General features: G+C 43.5%; 2 protein-coding genes across 3 annotated transcripts; one reads left to right on the forward strand and one right to left on the reverse strand.

Annotated features, from left to right (window-relative positions):
- The first annotated feature begins 2,795 nt into the window (after positions 1–2,795).
- LOC111953172 (homeobox and leucine zipper protein Homez-like) lies at positions 2,796–5,474 on the forward strand. Of its 2 annotated transcripts, XM_070435466.1 has the most exons (3): positions 2,796–2,878; positions 3,305–3,769; positions 3,973–5,474. In XM_070435466.1, exons 2-3 carry the CDS (start codon positions 3,314–3,316, stop codon positions 5,377–5,379), a joined length of 1,863 nt encoding a protein of 620 aa, XP_070291567.1. In that variant the 5' UTR covers positions 2,796–2,878; positions 3,305–3,313; the 3' UTR covers positions 5,380–5,474. The 2 variants fall into 2 exon arrangements, with proteins under 2 accessions (XP_070291567.1, XP_023828024.1); XM_023972256.2 differs by lacking the exon at positions 2,796–2,878 and having other exon boundaries at positions 3,230–3,769.
- Positions 5,475–6,288: 814 nt separating this feature from the next.
- On the reverse strand, positions 6,289–14,746 carry LOC111953174 (lipid transferase CIDEB). The gene is made up of 5 exons (XM_023972270.3): positions 14,613–14,746; positions 10,823–10,946; positions 10,420–10,578; positions 6,999–7,189; positions 6,289–6,887 (listed from the first exon to the last, which is right to left on the reverse strand). The coding sequence occupies exons 1-5, from the start codon at positions 14,636–14,638 to the stop codon at positions 6,749–6,751; spliced, it is 639 nt and encodes a 212-aa protein (XP_023828038.1). The 5' UTR covers positions 14,639–14,746; the 3' UTR covers positions 6,289–6,748.
- Between the last annotated feature and the right edge of the window lie 5,693 nt (positions 14,747–20,439).

Raw genomic sequence — 20,439 nt, forward strand, 5'->3', positions numbered from 1 at the left:
TACCTAAATGCTTGGTGATCGACTAGGAATGCCTTGGAGATGGACCGGTCGATGGTGACCATTGCTCTAAAACAAACGGTGAAACAAGTCATATGGAATGCTCTTTATTGGTCAGAACCAGGGGCGCAACTTTCACTGGGGCGGACATGTCATTCTGAAATTGCATTTTCAGTTTTACTATTGGAATGTGATACAAAACCAGGCGACGGTGTGCTTTAGGACCATGCGGACGACCCCGAGCGGTCGGGTAGGCTGTTTGGAGTGTTTATCCGACTGGTCAGATCTGACAAGACTGAAACAACAACAAATGTGGCTTAAAAACGGCATGACATGTTTGACTAATACCAAAATATATGAAAATGAATCATCCTGGAAAACACTATGAAGTAAAGTAAATATACAGACATAATGAAYACTAGTCAGTTACACACCTTAAGAAAATGGCAATGTATTCCTCAGACCTGTTTGTAAATTAACCATTTCAKAATATCTGGACAGAAACCACAGCATTTACATTCAATCAACTGAATATTTACATTATTTATTGTACAATGATGAGGTCAATGAAACGTGATTAAGGGACATGAAAAGATGGAAGTTCAATGGAACAACATTGTGATAGGTGAGTAATTTAACTAGCAGGGGGAGACAAAGTCCTGCCTTGTATGTTAACTGAAATCTAGCCAGTGTAAGACACAATATTTTTTATTTTGTTTCACCTTTATTTAACTAGGCAAGTCAGTTAAGAACAAATTCTTATTTACAATGATGGCCTACCACAAGYCAAAAAGTCTCCTGGGATTAAAAATTAAATAAAAATATAGGACAAAACACATATGACAAGAGAGACGCCAGAACACCACATAAAGAGAGACCTAAGACGACAACATAGCATGGCAGCACAATAGTCGGGATCCAAACTGAYRTCAATACATTTAAGATATTGCCTAGACAAGCTCACAGAATTCCTCTATATACAGCATACCATTAACCCTCTCACACTTGCACATGGGACCCTGGTGAGACTCACTCATTAGGTTRCGGTGGTGGTAAGACTGCTGTTGAAACTGATAGACCTCTCCACATGGGCATCCCCACTGCTGCGCTCCATACTGTCTGGCAATGGCTGGGTCACCTCCTGAGAACATGTTACTCTGGCGAATGGTGCTTGTTTAATAAAGTTAGGTCAAAGCRGAATCAATGGCTGCAAGATCACATAATGATAGTATTCTACATAACATACCCAAATATAGTAATAGCATAGTATAACATTACTGGAAGACAAAAAACACCACCAAATTCCTTAGGAGGTTTTAGGATGATTGTGCACGTGGTTACATGCTTCTCTCATGTGGCCAAAACTCAACAGCGTCTCAAGAAGAGCTAAATCAGGGATGCCAACTTGGATAGGGGTGGGGGCCACAAAAAATCTGAAGTCTTCATGAGGGCCCTCAGTGGCTTGCGGGTCTGAGTACCCACATCCATACCAGCACATGCAGTCAAAGCCGGCCCTAGCCTTTTGAGGGCCCTAAGTGAAAACTTACGATGGACAGTGGGAAATGTGAACGGACTCGAGGTTGGGTGACCACCAAAATGTGCGTAAAGTAGTGGTAAAGAACGTGATTCGAATCTTCAGCTCCAATGTGTCATTAACACAGCAACAGTCATAGGCCGTGTTCGAGAGGCTCAAACCCGCAACGCATCATGGGTAAATTGTGACTGACTGATCTACAAATAATAATGAGTCGTTTTGATGAAAGGTGCTTTGTAGATCAGTCAGTCAGCAGTCGCCTGCAGTCGTTTTGATCCTCTTAAATACGGCCAATATTATGTCTAAACCCCGCCCATTTCTAGAATTTATCTTCTTAAAATTGTATTTTTAACCTAATCCTAACCACACTGCTAACCTTATGTATAACACACATTTTTTATAACTTTTTGTAGCAAATTTGGACTTTGTGGCTYTGGAATCGGTCAGTGCCATCCTGAATCATTGAGAGTACCTACACCATTGAAGTTGACATTTTAAATGGTTAAAGTAAGAGTTAGGTAAGGGTTATCGTTTAAGTCGTTTGTAAGTCTCTGTACTTTACTATTTATATTTTTGACAACTTTTACTTTTATTCCACAACATTCCTAAAGAAAATAATGTACTTTTTACTCCATAAATGTTCACTGACACCCAAAAGTACTCGTTACATTTCATATGCTTAGCAGGACAGGAAAATGCTCCAATTCAAGCACTTGTCAAGAGAACATCCCTGGTCATCCATACTGCCTATGATCTGGCAGACTCACTAAACACACACGTWTGTKAATTATGTCTGGGTGTTGGAGTGTGCCCCTGCCTAGCCATAAATTAAAATAACAAAGGAAATTGTGCCATCTGTTTTGCTTAATATAAGAAATGTTGGATGATTTATACTTTTACTTTTGAAACTTAAGCATATTTTAGCTATTACATTTACTTTTGATACTTAATTACATTTAAAACCAAATACTTTGAAACTTTTACTCGAGTAGTATTTTACTGTGTGACTCACTTTTACGTGATTCATTTTCTATTAAGGTACAGTATCTTTACTTTTACTCATGTATGAAAATTGGGTACCTTTTCCACCACTGTATCTAGTGGAAACCGGGAGAAAGGGATCCAGGGCATAAATTAATGGAACTCATGTTAGATGTACAACACAGCCAACAGGGGGAGACAAAGTGCAAGTTTACATGTAAACCTGAATCCATCKATCCTGTAATCAAAAATAATAATCGGTGGCATGTAGCTAGGGTTGACGCTTAAAGTTAGCTAGCTACGTGGTCATGGATACGGTGCCCATGGTATGAGAAACAACACTGAAGCACAGCAAACAGCCATACTGTGAGTTCGATTAATGGTATCTAATGGTAACGTTAAGTACTGTTAGATAACTATTTGTTGTTGGGATAATAACAGTGATAAGTAGCGCTAGTTAGCTAACTATAAATCCCAGTTAGCTATAGTAGCTAGCAAATAGTTAGCTAGCAAGCTAGCATTGTTGGTTAACAGTAGCAAATACTGTAGCTTACTTACATTGCATTGCACACACCCAGTGGTTAGCGCGCAGACGCATGATACGCACACATGCACGGAATGCATATACACACAACAATGACAAACACATGGATGGAAGTGTAGCTAGCTAATTTGTCCAAAGCAGTTCTAACTATAGTAGCAAACTAGCTAGCCAACTTTGTTTTTTACATTATGAAAAGAATATACAAAAAACGTAGGAGTTTTTAAATTATATATATCCATTACCATAAGAGTGCTGTGATGACCAGAACAAAGCGGACAGCAGAGCTGGACAAGCATCCAGATCCAGCTGCTAAGCTCACAAAGAAGAGTGAGTTAGCTCCAGCCCTAACATCAGCTACCCCTATACCACAACCACGGTACCCAGCCTCCATCCCTGACCCCACTCCCTTCCCTCCTGTAGGCCCCGCTGACAGCAGCAAGGGGGGCACAGGGATAATGTACCCCAAAAGTCAGGGGAGGGTAGGCACAGCGTCCCCCTACAATCTTGCTCCGGCTCCCTTCGACCTCAACCAGAACCACGTGGTGTGTCTGCCTCTGGTCTCCGAGCACCTGAAGCTCCTGTGGGCGTGCTCAGACCAGACCCAGGAACTGGACGGCGTGGCTTATCTCATAGAGGCCTTCAACGTGTTCCCATACCCGACGCTGGGGGAGACTGCGTCGCTCGCCCAGAGCTGCTCTCTGCATCTGGACCAGGTATAGTCCCCTGTACAGTCCCCAGTCCTCTTGCCCTGATACATGGTTGTCCACTTCTAGTTGACTTCGACATAGCATGGGCAAACTACCAACACATGGTCCTTGCTCAGCTTCTTTCCATTTGCAGCCCCTTCCTGTAGTCATTAGGAGTCAGCAGCACATTTCTTGTGAAAACAACCAATCTTATCCTGTCCTTATCTTAGGTCAGAGTGTGGTTCATGGTCCAGCGGCTCCGCTATGGGATCAGCTGGGATGCAGAAGAGATCTGTATGGCACGGTGCAAGATTTGCGGACCAAACCAGGCGAAGGAGAAGGACAAAAAAGAGAAAGAAGAGAAGGTATTGCCTCCCCTCAGTAAGGAGGATGATAGGAGAAACAGGAGCGAACATTCACCTGTGTCCACCTCCAATCAGCTTAGCAGCCTGTCCTTCGAGTCCTCCTCACCCGTTCCTCGAAAACGCCGTAAACGCCACCCTGTTGTTGCACCCAATAACTCCAATCTGCAACACCCTTCACCTCCAGTCCCTCTGTGCTTAGTGGCGCCCCCKACAACCACAGGGCAAACCCTAGAAGCCCCCGACAAAACCCACGAAAACGTCAAACCCCAGAGGCACTGTCAGGACTTTCACTCAGAGCTGTGGCGGAGCTTCGGCTGTAACACAAATCCTCCGAAGGAGGAGCTCCAGCGTCTGCAGGCCCTCACCAGGCTCCACATGAAGTACATCCGCAAGTGGTTCTGCAACCGGCGTTTCTTGCTCCACCACCGCGTCAAGGCCGACCCAGAGTCTGAAGAGAACGGCCAGTCGCAGCCCAACGGCCTCCTGTCGTCACAGACACAGCTTAGTCAGCGTCTGACGCAACCACCACCGCCAGCTGACAGCAGGGTCAGACCGTCACCGACGAAGAAAAGGGTCTGTCAAGTAGATGATGTCGACTTCCTAAGCAGGAGCCGCAATGGTAACCATGTCCATGGCAACCCCGCTAACACCACCCACCAGATTAGGTCAAACGTGAAGGTGAAGGAGAAAGAGAAAGAACCAGCGGAYGTACAGAAGAAGAAGACGGGAGCAGCAGACAAAGAGAAAACGGACAGAGCTGGAGTTAAGAGATGGGAAAAGAACATCAAGAAGGAACTGAAGATGGAGCGGAACGCGGTGGGGATCACCAAATTCATCGATGACGACGGAGAAGAGCAAGTTATCAAAATGGGCCCGTGGCCGAAGAACAAGACAATAGCCCAGCTGGAGCTCCTGAGACACTTCTTCCTCACCTGCCAGTGGCCCAACAAAGGGGACTACACGCAACTGCAGCAGCAGACAGGCCTCTCYCGGAAGGCTCTCACCCAGTGGTTCGGAGACACCCGCTACTACGTCAAGAAGGGCATGGAACGCTGGATGAGTGGGGAGGAGCACCGGAAGGTCCTGGCGCAGATTAGGGAGAAGCAGAGGCAACGGCAGAGGGACTGGTTGATGACTGAGGAAACAGGTCCATCGGGGTCCTCCTCCGTGCCGTCTTTGCGTACCGTGACTCATAGTGCTAATGGGGAGGCTGGTAGGGAGGAGGATGGAGCTGGGACTTTGAGACCTATGAATGGCGTGAAGCTGGAGTGACCGCTGGGACAGACTTGGGGGTACTCGATAGTATAAAAAGGCTTCTTCTCCTTGTGCTCTCTCGCCTAGGAGCACTGATCCAGCATGGCCTAACAGGTGAAATGTTATTTGTTGAAACTTGAAATCGATCTGAAACTCACCTGTCTGCAGTGYTGGAGAAGGAAGCTGAGTATTGAGTCACACCCCTGCTGTAATGCTGGAGGGTGCTGAAAGGGGACTGTTGGGCTACATATTAGGAATTGTTACAAATGAGGCAGCATTCTGTTTGTATGTTACAAGTTGTTGATTATGTTTATGATCTAGTCTACTTTAGTTGTAGCACTATTGAAACTGGCACTTCCTGTTCAGTTATTCATTCAAATGTCAATTCATGTTTCAAGCCCCATCACGGGTTTATGCTGGGAAGTTTCTATGACATTGCATTGATGTTCCTTGTTTGATATGTTCAGGGTGTAAASAATTGGGGAAACTACCAGACCTGCGACAACCTATGTCCTTGGGTGCGTCCCAATAATCTCTCCTTCCTCCTGAGGTGTGCACTTGCGCGTTCATTTCTCCCCATAAAGTTAAAATCATTGGATTGATGTAGACATGGGCTAGGGGTGAGTCCATTAAGGGAAGTGAACAAGTGCACACTTTGGGAGAACAGAGATTATTGGGACATAYCATAAGGTGTGTCCTTATCGGTAGTAAGAAAGTCGATCATTTATTTTGACTTCACTAACTCCGCTATAGCCTGCAGTATCAAAATCTCAGAGCTAGCATGTTGAGTCGTATCTGGTTCTTTGTGTGGTGAACAGGTTTCTTCCCTTTTGTGAATAAAAATAACTGTTCTCCTTGTTCTGCAATTGGGTATCTTTCTTTTATATTTTGGATCGCGAACCTCTACCTTGTTGACAGGTGACCGTCTGAATGTAACAACTGAAAGCATTTATTGAACACAAAATGAGACAGTGATGAGAAACTACAAAGAAAGTAAAACATTTATGCCTACTCTTTTTTTTCTTATTCAATTCCTTACTTTCATGGGAAATTCKCAAAATTTATAGAAATAGATGCATCCTATTTTACAACACGCCCATGTGAGTAATTGTCTTTCTGCACATAGCTTCATCACAACCTTGCATCACGCTATCATACACATGGTACAGTATTTAAAATGCAACAGACAAATAGGAATGTTGCGCTGCAGCAATTGGTATTACTACGAGTGTGGTTGTTGTGTTCAGCTTTAATAAACATTGGATCTCTTCTCTTCTTCATTGATCCTAGAGCAATACTTTATAGGGKCATGTCCTAACTTGAGCTCGTTTTAAGATTGGACCTGTACATAGACTCAATTCTAGCCTCAAAAGCCTTAATTACAGCCTCAACTGCACTCTGCAACCTCCGCCCTCTGGGGCTGCCAGAACTCTGCTCCCTCGATGAGCCGCTTGATCATATTAGCTGAGGAGATRAACATGTGACCTGCCGCCTGGAGGAGGGTGGAGGCCACGCGGAGGGCCTCTCTGAGAGAGAGAGAAGGGGGAAAGAGAGAGTATTATAAATTACCATTGTTACAGACACATTCCACCAGGGACAAGACTTCCTCCCATCCCATTCCACTCTACTCTACTCACCTGAGGACTTTCTTGGGCCCCAGACATTTGAAGTCGGCGCTGACYGAGTACCGGCCTGAGAAGGTGCCCTTCACGTTCAGGGAGCCAAACACATCCTTGGGGTTCTGCCGGTACAGGTCAAAGGTCACGCAGGCTATATCCTTTCCTGTCCGCGGCTGGTTGGGGTCTTGGGCTTTAGAGAGCGTTGTACCCTGTAGGTTTAGCATAGGATATGGTGTGAGAGGGAGAGACGCTCCAGGATGAAGTTTCCCCTAAGTACAGATCTAGGATCAGGTTAGTGGGGCGAAATGCAAAGCTGACCCGAGATCAGCACCCTACTCCAGGAGAGACGGTAGCATTGTTGGTTTAGAGCTCACAGCGCCCCCTCTGTCTCTATATGTGTAGGCCATCTATCTGATGCTGTCAGGTCAAAGAGTATAAGATTGTTGCCACCCGTAGCATTGAATGCAAGGGATGCCAGCTAGCGGTTGGCCTCCCTTGATAAAAAAGTATCAAATAATAGCCAATCAGCGTTGAGCTAAACCGAGTGAACTCAACTGTGACTGGTCCTGGCACACACAAAAAAAATGTAAAGGGAAGCCAGTTTGGATTTGGCTTCACTCCAATCACATCGAGAGCAATAGGTCACMGACAAAAACAACTTTAATTGTTATATCTCGTTGTGTTGTTGTCCTCCAGTGGCTAGCTAGCTAGCTAAAATTGTCCCTTTCCTAAATTAGCCATGGATGAAGACAGGGATTTGGACTTGTGGTTGTACTTAAAATTCTCTGTACTGGCCAATGATTATAATGGCAATTCTGATCCAACCATAAATGTATACAATGGYCCCCTGGCCTGAGAGGATGTAAGTTCAATATGTAGCTAGATGTAGAAGGCTAACGTTAAATAGCTAACATTGCCCATGAAAGGAAGTTAGGTTAGCCAGCAAGCATTTTAGCCAGGTAGCTTAAGAAAACAAAAAATACAAGCCGTGTACTGTATGACATAGACCATTTCGTCAACATGAAAGAGAGGATGGCATTGGCYTTTCTCAACAAGTAGGGTGAGTCAACATGTTTTTTCTACTTGCACGAACGCACACACAGATACATACACACAGAAATCAGAACCATGGAGAGCCACATCATATTTAGCTTACGCTGATTGGACTAAATACAATTGTCACTGTATTAGACTAAGCATGATTTGATGATGGTGAAATGGTGCTAGAATGGTGGTAACTCCGTGGTTCTAAATCAATAGTTATTGAGTAGTCTGAAAATTTTGGAAACATTAACTTGCTTGACCATGCTGTAGGTCACCTAACTGTTTGTTACATGTAATATGCTTTGTGGACTTCACCGGACAGAGGTTGCTCTCCGGTTTTGTGATGAAACAAAGGTGTGGTTTAATTTATTCTGCCASTGTCTTTTCTTATTGTCTCGGCATTAGGCCTATATATCACASTCGCAAGGCATATGAACTAGCAGGTTATAGAGCACACAACGCAATTATCACAACACGTAGGTTGTAATATGGCTTTTTTCTGGCTTGGCTTCCCCAGTGATTTTACCCATGCACTGCTACTGTTTGTTTCGCGCTGGGGCCACCCATACGTAAAATGTATGTATGCATGCATGACTAAGTCGCTTTGGATAAAAGTYTCTGCTAAATGGCATATATTATACATTATTAACCAGGAAAAACTCTGGGCCTTTAAGATTTTCCTGATCGGGTCATGTGGGAGAGAAAAACTCACAACCCTACTTATCTTTAATCATCTGACAAGGGTGTGCACACATGTACATATTGTGCTAACAAAACACATTCAAGTTGAGATACCTACACTACTGGTCAAAAGTTTTAGAACACCTACTAATTCAAGGGTTTTTCTTAATTTTTACGATTTTCTACTTTGTAGAATAATAGTGAAGACATCAAAACTATGAAATAACACATATGGAATCATGTAGTAACCAAAAAAGTGTTGAACAAATCCAAATATATTTTATATTTGAGATTCTTCAAATAGCCACACTTTGCCTTGATGCCAGCTTTGCACACTTTTGGCATTCTCTCAACCAGCTTCATGAGGTAGTCACCTGGAATGCATTTAAATTAACAGACATGCCTTGTTATAAGTTAATTTTTGGAATTTCTTTCCTTCTTAATGCGTTTGAGCCAATCAGTTGTGTTGTGACAAGGTAGGGGGGTATACAGAAGATAGCCCTATTTGGTAAAAGACCAAGTTCATATTATGGCAAGAACAGCTCAACTAAGCAAAGAGACACAACAATCCATCATTACTTTAAGACATGAAGGTCAGTCAATACGGAATATGTCAAGAACTTTGAAAGTTTCTTCAAGTGCAGTCACAAAAACAATCAAGCGCTATAATGAAACTAGATCTCATGAGGACCGCCACAGGAATGGAAGACCCAGAGTTACCTCTGCTGCAGAGGATAAATTAATTTGAGTTACCAGCCTCAGATATTGCAACCCAAATAAATGCTTCAGAGTTCAAGTAACAGATACATCTCAACATCAACTGTTCAGAGGGGACTGTGTGAATCAGGCCTTCATGGTTGAATTGCTGCATAGAAACCACTACTAAAGAACACCAACAATAAGAAGAGACTTGCTTGGGTCAAGAAACACGAGCAATGGACATTAGACCGGTGGAAATGTGTCCTTCAGTCTGATGAGTCCAAATTTGAGATTTTTGGTTCCAACCGCCGTGTCTTTGTGAGACGCGGTGTGGGTGAACGGATGATCTCCGCATGTGTATTTCCCACCGTAAAGCATGGASGAGGAGGTGTGATGGTGTGTGGGTGCTTTGCTGGTGACACTGTCTGTGATTTATTTAGAATTCAAGGCACACTTAACCAGCATGGCTACCACAGCATTCTGCAGCYATACGCCATCCCATCTGGTTTGAGCTTAGTGAGACTATCATTTGTTCTTCAACAGGACCATGACCCAACACACCTCCAGGCTGAGTAAGGGCTATTTTACCAAGAAGGAGAGTGATGGGCGTGTTGCATCAGATGACCTGGCCTCCACAATCCCTCGACCTCAACCAAATTGAGATGGTTTGGAATGAGTTGGACCACATAGTGTAGGAAAAGCAGCCAACAAGRGCTCAGCATATGTGGGAACTCCTTCAAGACTGTTGGAAAATCATTCCAGGTGAAGCTGGTTGAGAGAATGCCAAGAGTGTGCAAAGCTGTCATCAAGGAAAAGGGTGGCTATTTGAAGAATCTCAAATATYTTTTGATTTGTTTAACACTTTTTTTGCAACATGATTCCATGTGTTATTTCATAATTTTGATGTCTTCACTGTTATTCTACAATGTAGAAAATYGTACAAATAAAGAAAAACCCTTGAATGAGTAGGTGTTCTAAAACTTTTGACCGGTAGTGTAGATCAGGACATACCTACCGGAGGGGTTTTCCATGTCTGTCCAGGTTCCAGGGCCATGAGGACTGTGTTGTCTGGCAGAGACATCAGGAAGTCTTCAGAGTCCACCACTGTCCCATCCTCCTCACACACCAGCACCACAGCCAGACTGGACAAACACAGCATTAAAGCCTGGCACACCTGGAATAGCAACAAAGGTAGATATATTCAAAGGACATACAGACACAGTGTATGTATTTTGAAGGCACAAATACATTCTTCTCTGGCAAGTGCTCCAGATCCCAGACCTGTCCTTATACAACTACAGCCCAGAGCTTTTCCTGGTCAGGTCACATGGTCACTCATGGCCTTATAATAAAAATAAACCCCTTTTTTCTTTATTTTTTCTCTTTGTGTATTTTCATCATGTCRGTCTCTCTCTCACCCTCTCTCTCAGCTCCTCCAGGGTTCCTGCTGTGATGCCCTTCCTGGTGCCCCTGTCATGGGAACACACCCTGAACGGTCTCTGATGGGCAGGGGCCGACGACCACACCCGCCTGGTSACAGACCTGTGGAGGAAGAGGAGTAAGAAGATGTTCACAAGGCCAGACACAGCCAGCTTGATGTAGAATTTGCCTYGTRCCAGATCTGTTTATGCGGTTTTATCAACYCCTACGGTCATTGTCACGCAAACAYGTCTCGGGGAAGGCTTGAAGTTGCCCTATTCTTGTATCAGATTACCACACACACCAATCCTAACCAGAACCATGAAGGGGATGTACAACCTGACTGTATCAGCGGTTAGGGACAACTTCTACCTAGTCCATAGATACAAATGTATACAAATGTATACATTTGTACTGCACTATGGAAGATTGATTTGGTATACAAATATTTCACTGAGAGCTAGTAAGAGTGATAAAATGGCCGAGCAGCCACACACAAGCCTAAGATCACCATGCACAATGCCAAGCYTTGGCTGGAGTGGTGTAAAGCTCGACACCATTGTACTTTGGAGCAGTGGAAACGCATTCTCTTCCAGRGATGAATCACACGTCGCCYTCTGGCAGTCCCACGGACGAATCTGGGTTCGGCGGATGCATGGAGGACGCTACCTGCCTCAATGCATAGTGCCAACTGTAAAGTTTGGTGGAGGAGGAATAATGGTCTTGGGCTGTTTTTCATGGTTCGGGCTAAGCRCCTTAGTTCTAGTYAYGGGAAATCTTAACACTACAGCATACAATGACATTCTAGACGATTCTGTGCTTCCAATTTTGTGGCAACAGTTTGGGGAAGGTCATTTCCTGTTTCAGGATGACAATGCCCCGGGACACAGAGCTAGGGTCCATACAAAAACGGTTTGTCGAGATTGGTGTGGAAGTGCACAAAGCCCTGATCTAAACCCCACCYAACACCTTTGGGATGAATTGGAACGCCGACTACGAGCCAGGCCTAATCYCCCAACATCAGGGCCCAACCTCACTAATGCTCYTAGCTGAATGGAAGGAAGTCCCCGTAGCAATTTTCCAACATCTAGTGGTAAGCCTTCCCAGAAGAGTGGAGGCTCTTATAGCAGCAAAGGGGGGACCAACTCCATATTAATGCCCATGATTTCGGGAATGAGATGTTCGACAAGCAGGTGTCCACATACTTTTGGTCATGTAGTGTAGCTCTCGAAAACTGAGGCATTCTGCCTTCTCCTTACAGGTTTAAGCGATTAGCTTCGCCCACGACTGGCTCGTGTGAACTACAATCCAGACGCTGTGTTTTCAAGTTTAGAAAAAGTCAATAATCATCGCTTGCGATACGGGTTTCGAAACATATGGCCCTTTCATCAGCGAGAAAGAACCCTTCAAATAAAGAAATATGCAGTAACTGTAGCAGTTTTGCACAGATCCATACAGCTATGGGTGCCTCCATCCGAATAAACTACACTTCTACTACACAAGCGCTGTAACATGGAGATATGGCTGTGAGCACTAACCCTATAAAGAGGTGTGTAGTAATTTAAACTTTTGTTTTTTGAAAAAAAATTCTCGCTGATATGATACTTCTTTATGTCTCCAAAACAGTACCACAAGTGATGTGTGATAATGTTTACAGCAAGCGTTGGGGCATTTAGTCTCTTCTGACCGGGGGAGTTTTGCTATCGTCAATAGGCGCTACAGCAGTTAACATCTATGAATGTGGTAGTAGAGGCAATACAGTCTGTGAGACAAAGTGTGGAAATAATTCCAACTCCAATTGTTCGAGTGGTTTGTTGTCACTGTGCCTTTTTGCCAACTCCCTAGGCCAGGGTTCCCCAACTGGTGGCCCGAAAAAGAAAAAAAAACGATATATAATTATATAATTTTTTTTCATTGTTGGCCATAAAAMACTGTAAAAACACCAGGAAATCAGCTCCAAGTGATTTTAAATTGGGAAATCTGTTCCCAAGTATTGCATAATAGAGAGACATACTGTATGTGATCGTATACAAATAATAATAATTAATTGGATTTATATAGCTCTTTTCTATCAACTGAGGTACTCAAAGTATTTACATAGTAGGGGGAAACTCACCTCATCCACCATCAATGTGTAGCACCAACCTCAGTGATGCACGGCGACTATTTTGGTGCCAGAACTCTCACCACACATCAGCTATCAGGTGGAGAGGTGAGAAGTGATATATGCCAATTAGGAATGAGGGGGATGATTAGGTGGCCATGATGGAATTTGGACAGGTTGGGGATTTAGCCATTAAAACGGGGTGAACACCCCTACTCTTACAAGAGCTATGGGAATTTGAATGACCACAGACAGTCTGGGCACCCATTTTAATGTCCCATCCGAAAGCCGGCACCCTACGCAGGACAATGTTCCCAAATGTAATCAAGATTTGAAATGATTATGTTTTAGTCAAATATATAACTTTAGGCTTCTTGGGGTCAATTTGCAGTCTACATTTTTTATTATGTCCCGGTCCCCCAACCACCTGCACCAGAACAAATTGGCCCACGGCTGAATCTGCACTGAACACAAATATAAGCGCAACATGTAAACTGTTGGTCCCACGTTGCATGAGTTTAAATAAAATATTCCAGAGATGTTCCATACGCACAAAAAGCTTATTTCTCTCTAATTTTGTGCACAAATTTGTTTACATCCCTGTTAGTAAGCATTTCTCATTTGCCAAGATAATCCATCCACCTGACAGGTGTGGCATATCAAGAAGCTGATTAAACAGCATGATCATTACGCAGGTGCAAGGACACTCTAAAATGTTTGCAGTTTTGTCACACAACGCTACAGATGTCTCAAGTTGAGGGAGCGTGCAATTGGCATGCTGACTGCAGGAATGTCCACCAGAGCTGTTGCCAGAAAATTGAATGTTCAGTTCTCTACCATAAGCTGCCTCCAATGTTGTTTTAGAGAATTTGACATTACTTCCAACTGGTCTCACAACAGCAGACTACATGTATGGAGTCATGTGGGTGAGCGGTTTGCTGYTGTCAACGTTGTGAGCGTGAGCAGTGCCCCATGATGGAGGTGGGGTTATGGCACGGGCAGGCATAAGCTACAGACAACAAACACAATTTGAATACACAGAAATWACGTGACGAGATCCTGAGGCCCATTTTTTGTAAGGTATCTTTGACCAACAGATGAATATCTGTATTCCCAGTCATGTGAAATCCATAGATGAGGGCCTAATACATTTTTCAATTGACTGATTTCCTCATATGAACTTTAACTCCGTCAAATCCTTGACATTTTTGCATGTTGTGTTTATATTTTTGTTCATGGAACGTAAATCGGAACGGTATCTCGAAACACTGCGGCACGCCATTTGCACACACTGTATATAGACTATTTTTTCTATTGTGTTATTGACTACGCTTGTTTATTCCATGTGTAACTCTGTTGTTTGTGTCGCACTGATTTGCTTTATCTTGGCCAGGTCGCAGTTGTAAATGAGAACTTGTTCTCAACTAGTTTACCTGGTTAAATAAAWAAWAWWWTTGTTCATTATAGTTGATGAGCCCTACCCTGGCCCTTCAACAACCCACACCTAAACAAGTAACCAACGGTGAGTGATAAAGTATACAATAGCGTGCTTACCAAATCAGAATCTCAAAATATAACAATTGATTGAACAATTGAAATTCCAATGAGATATTTTATATCGTAAATACTCAGAATGAGCTGTTGCAACCCAAAATGTGGGAAATTAGGAGGAAGTAACTACTTACTTTATTAGTGATGACGTTGTCTCCATATCCCACTTTTTCTAAATCATTTTTGTTTTTCCTCCTGTTGTTGTGTCAGTGCTGTGGCCTCTCGATTTCTGCGTGTCTGACTCACCAATTTCTTTTGGATGGACTTTGCCGTGAGTGACCTATGACGATGAATCAGATAGAGACGCATAGAGCAACGTTGTCTCTCCGTGTGCGTGCGTGAGAGAGATGATAACATTGACCATATAATTTACTGTGGCATGGCATTCAATCCACATTTGTAAAACGTTTTACCTTTCAGCAGTTTTATACCCTCTTTCAGTGAAGTTACGATAATACTAATGAAGAGCATACGTCACTAGTAATGTGAAACSGTGGCTTTCAGAAGCCTTTGGGGCTTCAGCAAACTGTGCCGAAAAGCGGAGAAACGGTTCATTACTCGGAGATTAACACAATGCAGATCAGTGACACCTGCTGGTCAACAATGAAAATCAGCGTTCATATAAACGTTTTTTTTCTCTCCATAATATCAATCAAATCTTAATGCCGCAGTGTTTCGAGATACCGTTCAGATGACGTATCATGAACAAAAATCCTAACTACATCGTAAGTATGGTATCAACTAGAGGTCGGTGTTTGAAACCAACTTGGAATCGAAGAAAACACCGGAATCATAGCGAAAGTAGTGGGATCTCTTTTTCAGTAGCACACGGTTTGAAAAACTACTTGATGAAACGAATCTTCAGAGTCATTGATTGCYTGCTAATGTTACTTTTACCGCATTCAAAACAACTGTGATCTCGGAAATCTATGGTTTTCGACCCGTGTGTTTAAAACAACTGTGAACTCGGAAAATAAACGAGCTCCCACAGGGGAAATTGATTTGACCTGTTAGTTATCCAACTCGTAAACTCGGGGCTCTTTCTAGAGCTCTGACTTTGCGTCATGATTTAACCTCGTATTTTTCTGAGTTCCCAGTTGTTTTGAACATGGAAAAAGACCCAAACAGCGTTCCTTATGTCTGGTTCAAAACAACTGGGAACTCGGGAAAAACTAGGTCAAATATTGACGTCAAAAGATCATCAGGCTGGAAAGTCTGAGCTCAAAAACGAGACCCGAGTTGGATGGCAGAGTGGCGCAGCAGTCTAAGACACTGCATCTCAGTGCAAGAGGTGTCACTACAGGCACCCTGGTTCGAATCCAGGCTGTATCACAACCAGCCGTGATTGGGAGTCCCATAGGGCGGTGCACAATTGGCCCAGCGTCGTCCGGGTTTGGCCGGTGTAGGCCATCATTGGAAATAAGAATTTGTTCTTAACTGACTTGCCTAGTTAAATAAATATAAAAATAGATTTTCCCAGTCAGAGATCATTTTTTCTGAGTTCCCTGTTATTTTGAACGCACTGAAGTTGGAAGTCAGATATTTCCATTCAGATGAAGTTCCAACACAAAACTGAATGAATAATATTCAGTCTGAAGCCAAAAAGTAAAAGAAAATAATCTCTAGGCAATTGTGTTATATAAAGCTAAGAAAATAAGTATACTAAGCTACCAACCTGCTAGGACAGACAGAACAGTGTGAAGTCAGAAGTGTGAACATTCTTGAGCCCAACAATAGCAGGAGAGTTTCACAGACCCCGACCCAAATGCAGAGGCCTTAGAAGCCCCAATGGCTTATCCCTGTCCAGAGATCAATACAGTACCCCATGGATATTAAAAATAACCCTGCAAGGAATAACTACAAAAAAACTCCTCAAAGACAATCCAGAGACACTATTTGCTGACTACTACAAAGAGGGGAATGTAAGCAATTTTCACACAAACCATCCCCTGTCATGGCACAGTGCTAATAAGAACTACCCCAATGTAAAGAGAGAAGGTATTGGCCCAGGAAAAGCTCTCACACTGTGACGACTCCCCCATCCTGAGTGAGCCTGATCACACCTCTTCAAACTGTCCTGCAGACGAGGATAGTCACCCCCTCAGCACTGAACACACCCAGGTCCCACAACTGCACCGCTTCTCCATCATTGAGAGGGATACATTCACAGAGCTGGAGAGAGACATGGTGGAGCTCAGAGAGCTAGTCCACACAATCCAGACAGAACAAGCCTACAAAACAGACCAGGGCAACCAGCTAAGACCACCCCAAGCAAACCCTGGCCGAACCCTATATAGGCCCCCCCATATCAGACCTATGCAACTTCTGCCCACCCCATGCCCCCCGCCCCTGCGGCAAGGACCTCAACATGACAGCAGGACATATGACCAGGCCGTGAGCAGAGCAACAGGCCCAACTCCCACTATTACACCCGTCCAAGCCCCATCCTGTGACTTAAGAAGTATGTATCAGATGCTCAACATGCTCTGCTCACACCTACTGTGATGGTCCGGGCCTAAACCACACAAAAACAACACTAGACACTATGGAACAGAAAGCTTTTACTATCTCATCCTGGAATATACAAGGTGTGAGGTCATCTGCTTTTGGCCTAAAGAGCAGGAACCCAGACTTCATCAAAGAAATTGGAAATACAGACATTGTCATCCTACAAGAAACATGGTATAAAGGAGACGGACTCACTGGTTACCCTCTAGGTTACAGAGAGCTGGTAGTCCCATTCACCAAACTACCAGGTGTGAAACAGGGAAGAGACTCAGTGGGTATGCAAATTTGGTATAGAGCAGCCCTAACCCGCTCTATTAAATTAGTCAAAACAGGAAAATGTTACATCTGGCTAGAAATTAATAAGGAAATGATCTCAACAGAGAAAAATGTCCTTGTGTGTTACCTATATCCCCCCAATAGAATCCCCATACTTTAACGATGACAGCTTCTCCATCCTAGAGGGGGYGATCAACAATTTCCAGGCTCAGGGACATGTACTAGTCTGTGTCAACCTAAATGCCAGAACTGGACAAGAACCCAACACCCTCACCACAAAGGGGGACAAACACCTARCTAGAGGTGACAGCATTCCCTCCCCCATATGCCCCCATAGACACAACTACGACAACATAACKAACAAAAACGGGTCACAACTCCTGCAGCTCTGTCGGACGCTGGGTATGTACATAGTCATCGGTAGGCTTCGAGGGGACTCCTATGGTAGGTACACCTGTAYCTCATCTCTTGGCAGTAGTACTGTAGACTACTTTATCATTGACCTCAACCCAGAGTCTCTTAGAGCGTTCAGTCAGTCCACTGACACCCCTATCAGATCACAGCAAAATAACACACTACTTGAACAGAGCAATGCTCAATCATGAGGCATCAAAGCAAAAGGAATAGAATAATATTAATAAATGCTATAGCTGGAAGGAAAATAGTGTGGAAATATACCAAAAAACAATTAGGCTACAACAAATTCAARCCCTTTTAGACAACTTCCTGGACAAAACGTTCCACTGTAATAGTGAAGGTGTAAACTTGGCAGTAGAAAACCTAAACAGTATATTTGACCTCAGCTTCCCTATCAAATCTAAACATTTCAAGCAGACAACCTAAGAAAATTAACAACAATGACAAATGGTTTGATGAAGAATACAAAAACCTAAGAAAGAAATTGAGAAACKTATCCAACCAAAAACATAGAACCAGAAAACCTGAGCCTACGCCTTCGCTATGGTGAATCACTAAAACAATACAGAAATACACTATGGAAAAAGAAGGAACGACATGCCAGAAATCAGCTCAATGTAATTGAAGAATCCATAGAATCTAACCACTTCTGGGTAAATTGGAAAACTAAACAAACAACAACACAAAGAGTTATCTATCCAAAACGGAGATCTATGGATAAACCACTTCTCCAATCTTTTTGTCTCTATAGCATATAACAAAGAACAAACAGCAAAAACATATACATGATCAAATACAAATCTTAGAATCAACTATTAAAGACTACCAGAACCCACTGGATTCTACAATTACAAAGAATGAACTACAGGACAAAATACAAACTCTCCAACCCAAAAAGGCCTGTGGTGTTGATGTTATCCTCAGTGAAATGATAAAATATACAGACCACAAATTGCAGTTGGCTATACTGAAACTCTTTAACATCATCCTCAGCTCTGGCATATTCCCCAATATTTTGAACCAAGAACTGATCACCCCAATCCACAAAAGTGGAGACAAATTTGACCCCAATAACTATCGGCGGATATGCGTCAACAGCAACCTTGGGAAAATCCTAAGCATTATCATTAACAACAGACTCGTACATTTCCTCAGCGAAAACAATGTACTGAGCAAATGTCAAATTGGCTTTTTACAAAATTACCGTACGACAGACCACGTATTCACCCTGCACACCCTAATTGACAAACAAACAAACCAAAACAAAGGTAAAAGTTTTCTCATGCTTTGTTGATTTCAAAAAAGCTTTCGACTCAATTTGGCATGAGGGTCTGCTATAGAAATTGATGGAAAGTGGTGTTGGGGGAAAGACATACGACATTATAAAACAGCAAGTGTGCGTTTTTAAAATTGGCAAAAAACACACACACATTTCTTTCCACAGAGACACGGATGCAGCTTAAGCCCCAACCTTTTCAACATAAATATCAACGAATTAACGAGGACACTAGAATAATGGCGCCAGCAGAGATGGCTGCCGTTTTACAGGCTCTCAACCAATTGTGTAATTGTGTGTGTTTTTTTGCGTTATTTGTAACTTATTTTGTACATTATGTTTCTGCCACCGTCTCTTATGCCGAAAAGAGGTTCTAGATATCAGGACAGTGATTACTCACCTCYTACTGGACAAAGATTTTTTCTTCAACAATTCGGACGCAAAGGATTTTCATCAGACACCCGACAAGGCTAACATCCCTGTCATTCGCATAAGAAAGAGACAGAGATATCGGGGAGATAGGTCGGGGTGCCTTGTGAGGATCCGATGACGAGTGGGTAATCTGACTCTACCATCAGTCCTATTAGCCAATGTACAATAATTGGATAACAAAATAGACAAACTACGATCACGAATATCCTAGCAACGGGACATTAAAAACTGTAATATTTTATGTTTCACTGAGTCGTGGCTGAACGACGACATGGATAAAATACAGCTGGTGCGATTTACGCTGCATCGACAAGATAGAACAGCTGCCTCTGGTAAGACAAGGGGTGGCGATCTGTGTATATTTGTAAACAACAGCTGGTYCACAAAATCTAATATTAAGAACGTTTTGGCCTCCCGGGTGGTGCAGTMGTCTAGGGCACTGCATCGCAGCGCTAGCTGTGCCACCAGAGACTGGGTTCGCGCCCAGGCTCTGTCGCAGCCGGCCGTGACCGGGAGGTCCGTGGGGCGACGCACAATTGGCCTAGCGTCGTCCGGGTTAGGGAGGGTTTGGCCGGTAGGGATATCCTTGTCTCATCGTGCACCAGCGACTCCTGTGGCGGGCCGGGCGCAGTGCGCGCTAACCAAGGCAGCTAGGTGCACGGTGTTTCCTCCGACACATTGGTGCGGCTGGCTTCCAGGTTGGAGGCGCGCTGTGTTAAGAAGCAGTGCGGCTTGGTTGGGTTGTGTTTCGGAGGACGCATGGCTTTCGACCTTCGTCTCTCCCGAGCCCGTACGGGAGTTGTAGCGATGAGACAAGATAGTAATTACTAACAATTGGATACCACGAAAATTGGGGAGAAAAGGGGGTAAAAGTTTAAAAAAAGAAAGTTTTGAGGTCTTGCTTGCCTGGGGTAGAGTATCTCATGATAAGCTATAGACCACACTATTTACCAAGAGAGTTTTACATCTATATTTTTRGTGGCTGTCTATTTACCACCACAAACCGATGCTGGCACTAAGTTTGCACTCAATGAGCTGTATAAGGCCATAAG

Source organism: Salvelinus sp. IW2-2015, linkage group LG3 (genome assembly GCF_002910315.2).
Source record: "Salvelinus sp. IW2-2015 linkage group LG3, ASM291031v2, whole genome shotgun sequence".
Classification (NCBI taxonomy): Eukaryota; Metazoa; Chordata; class Actinopteri; order Salmoniformes; family Salmonidae; genus Salvelinus; species Salvelinus sp. IW2-2015.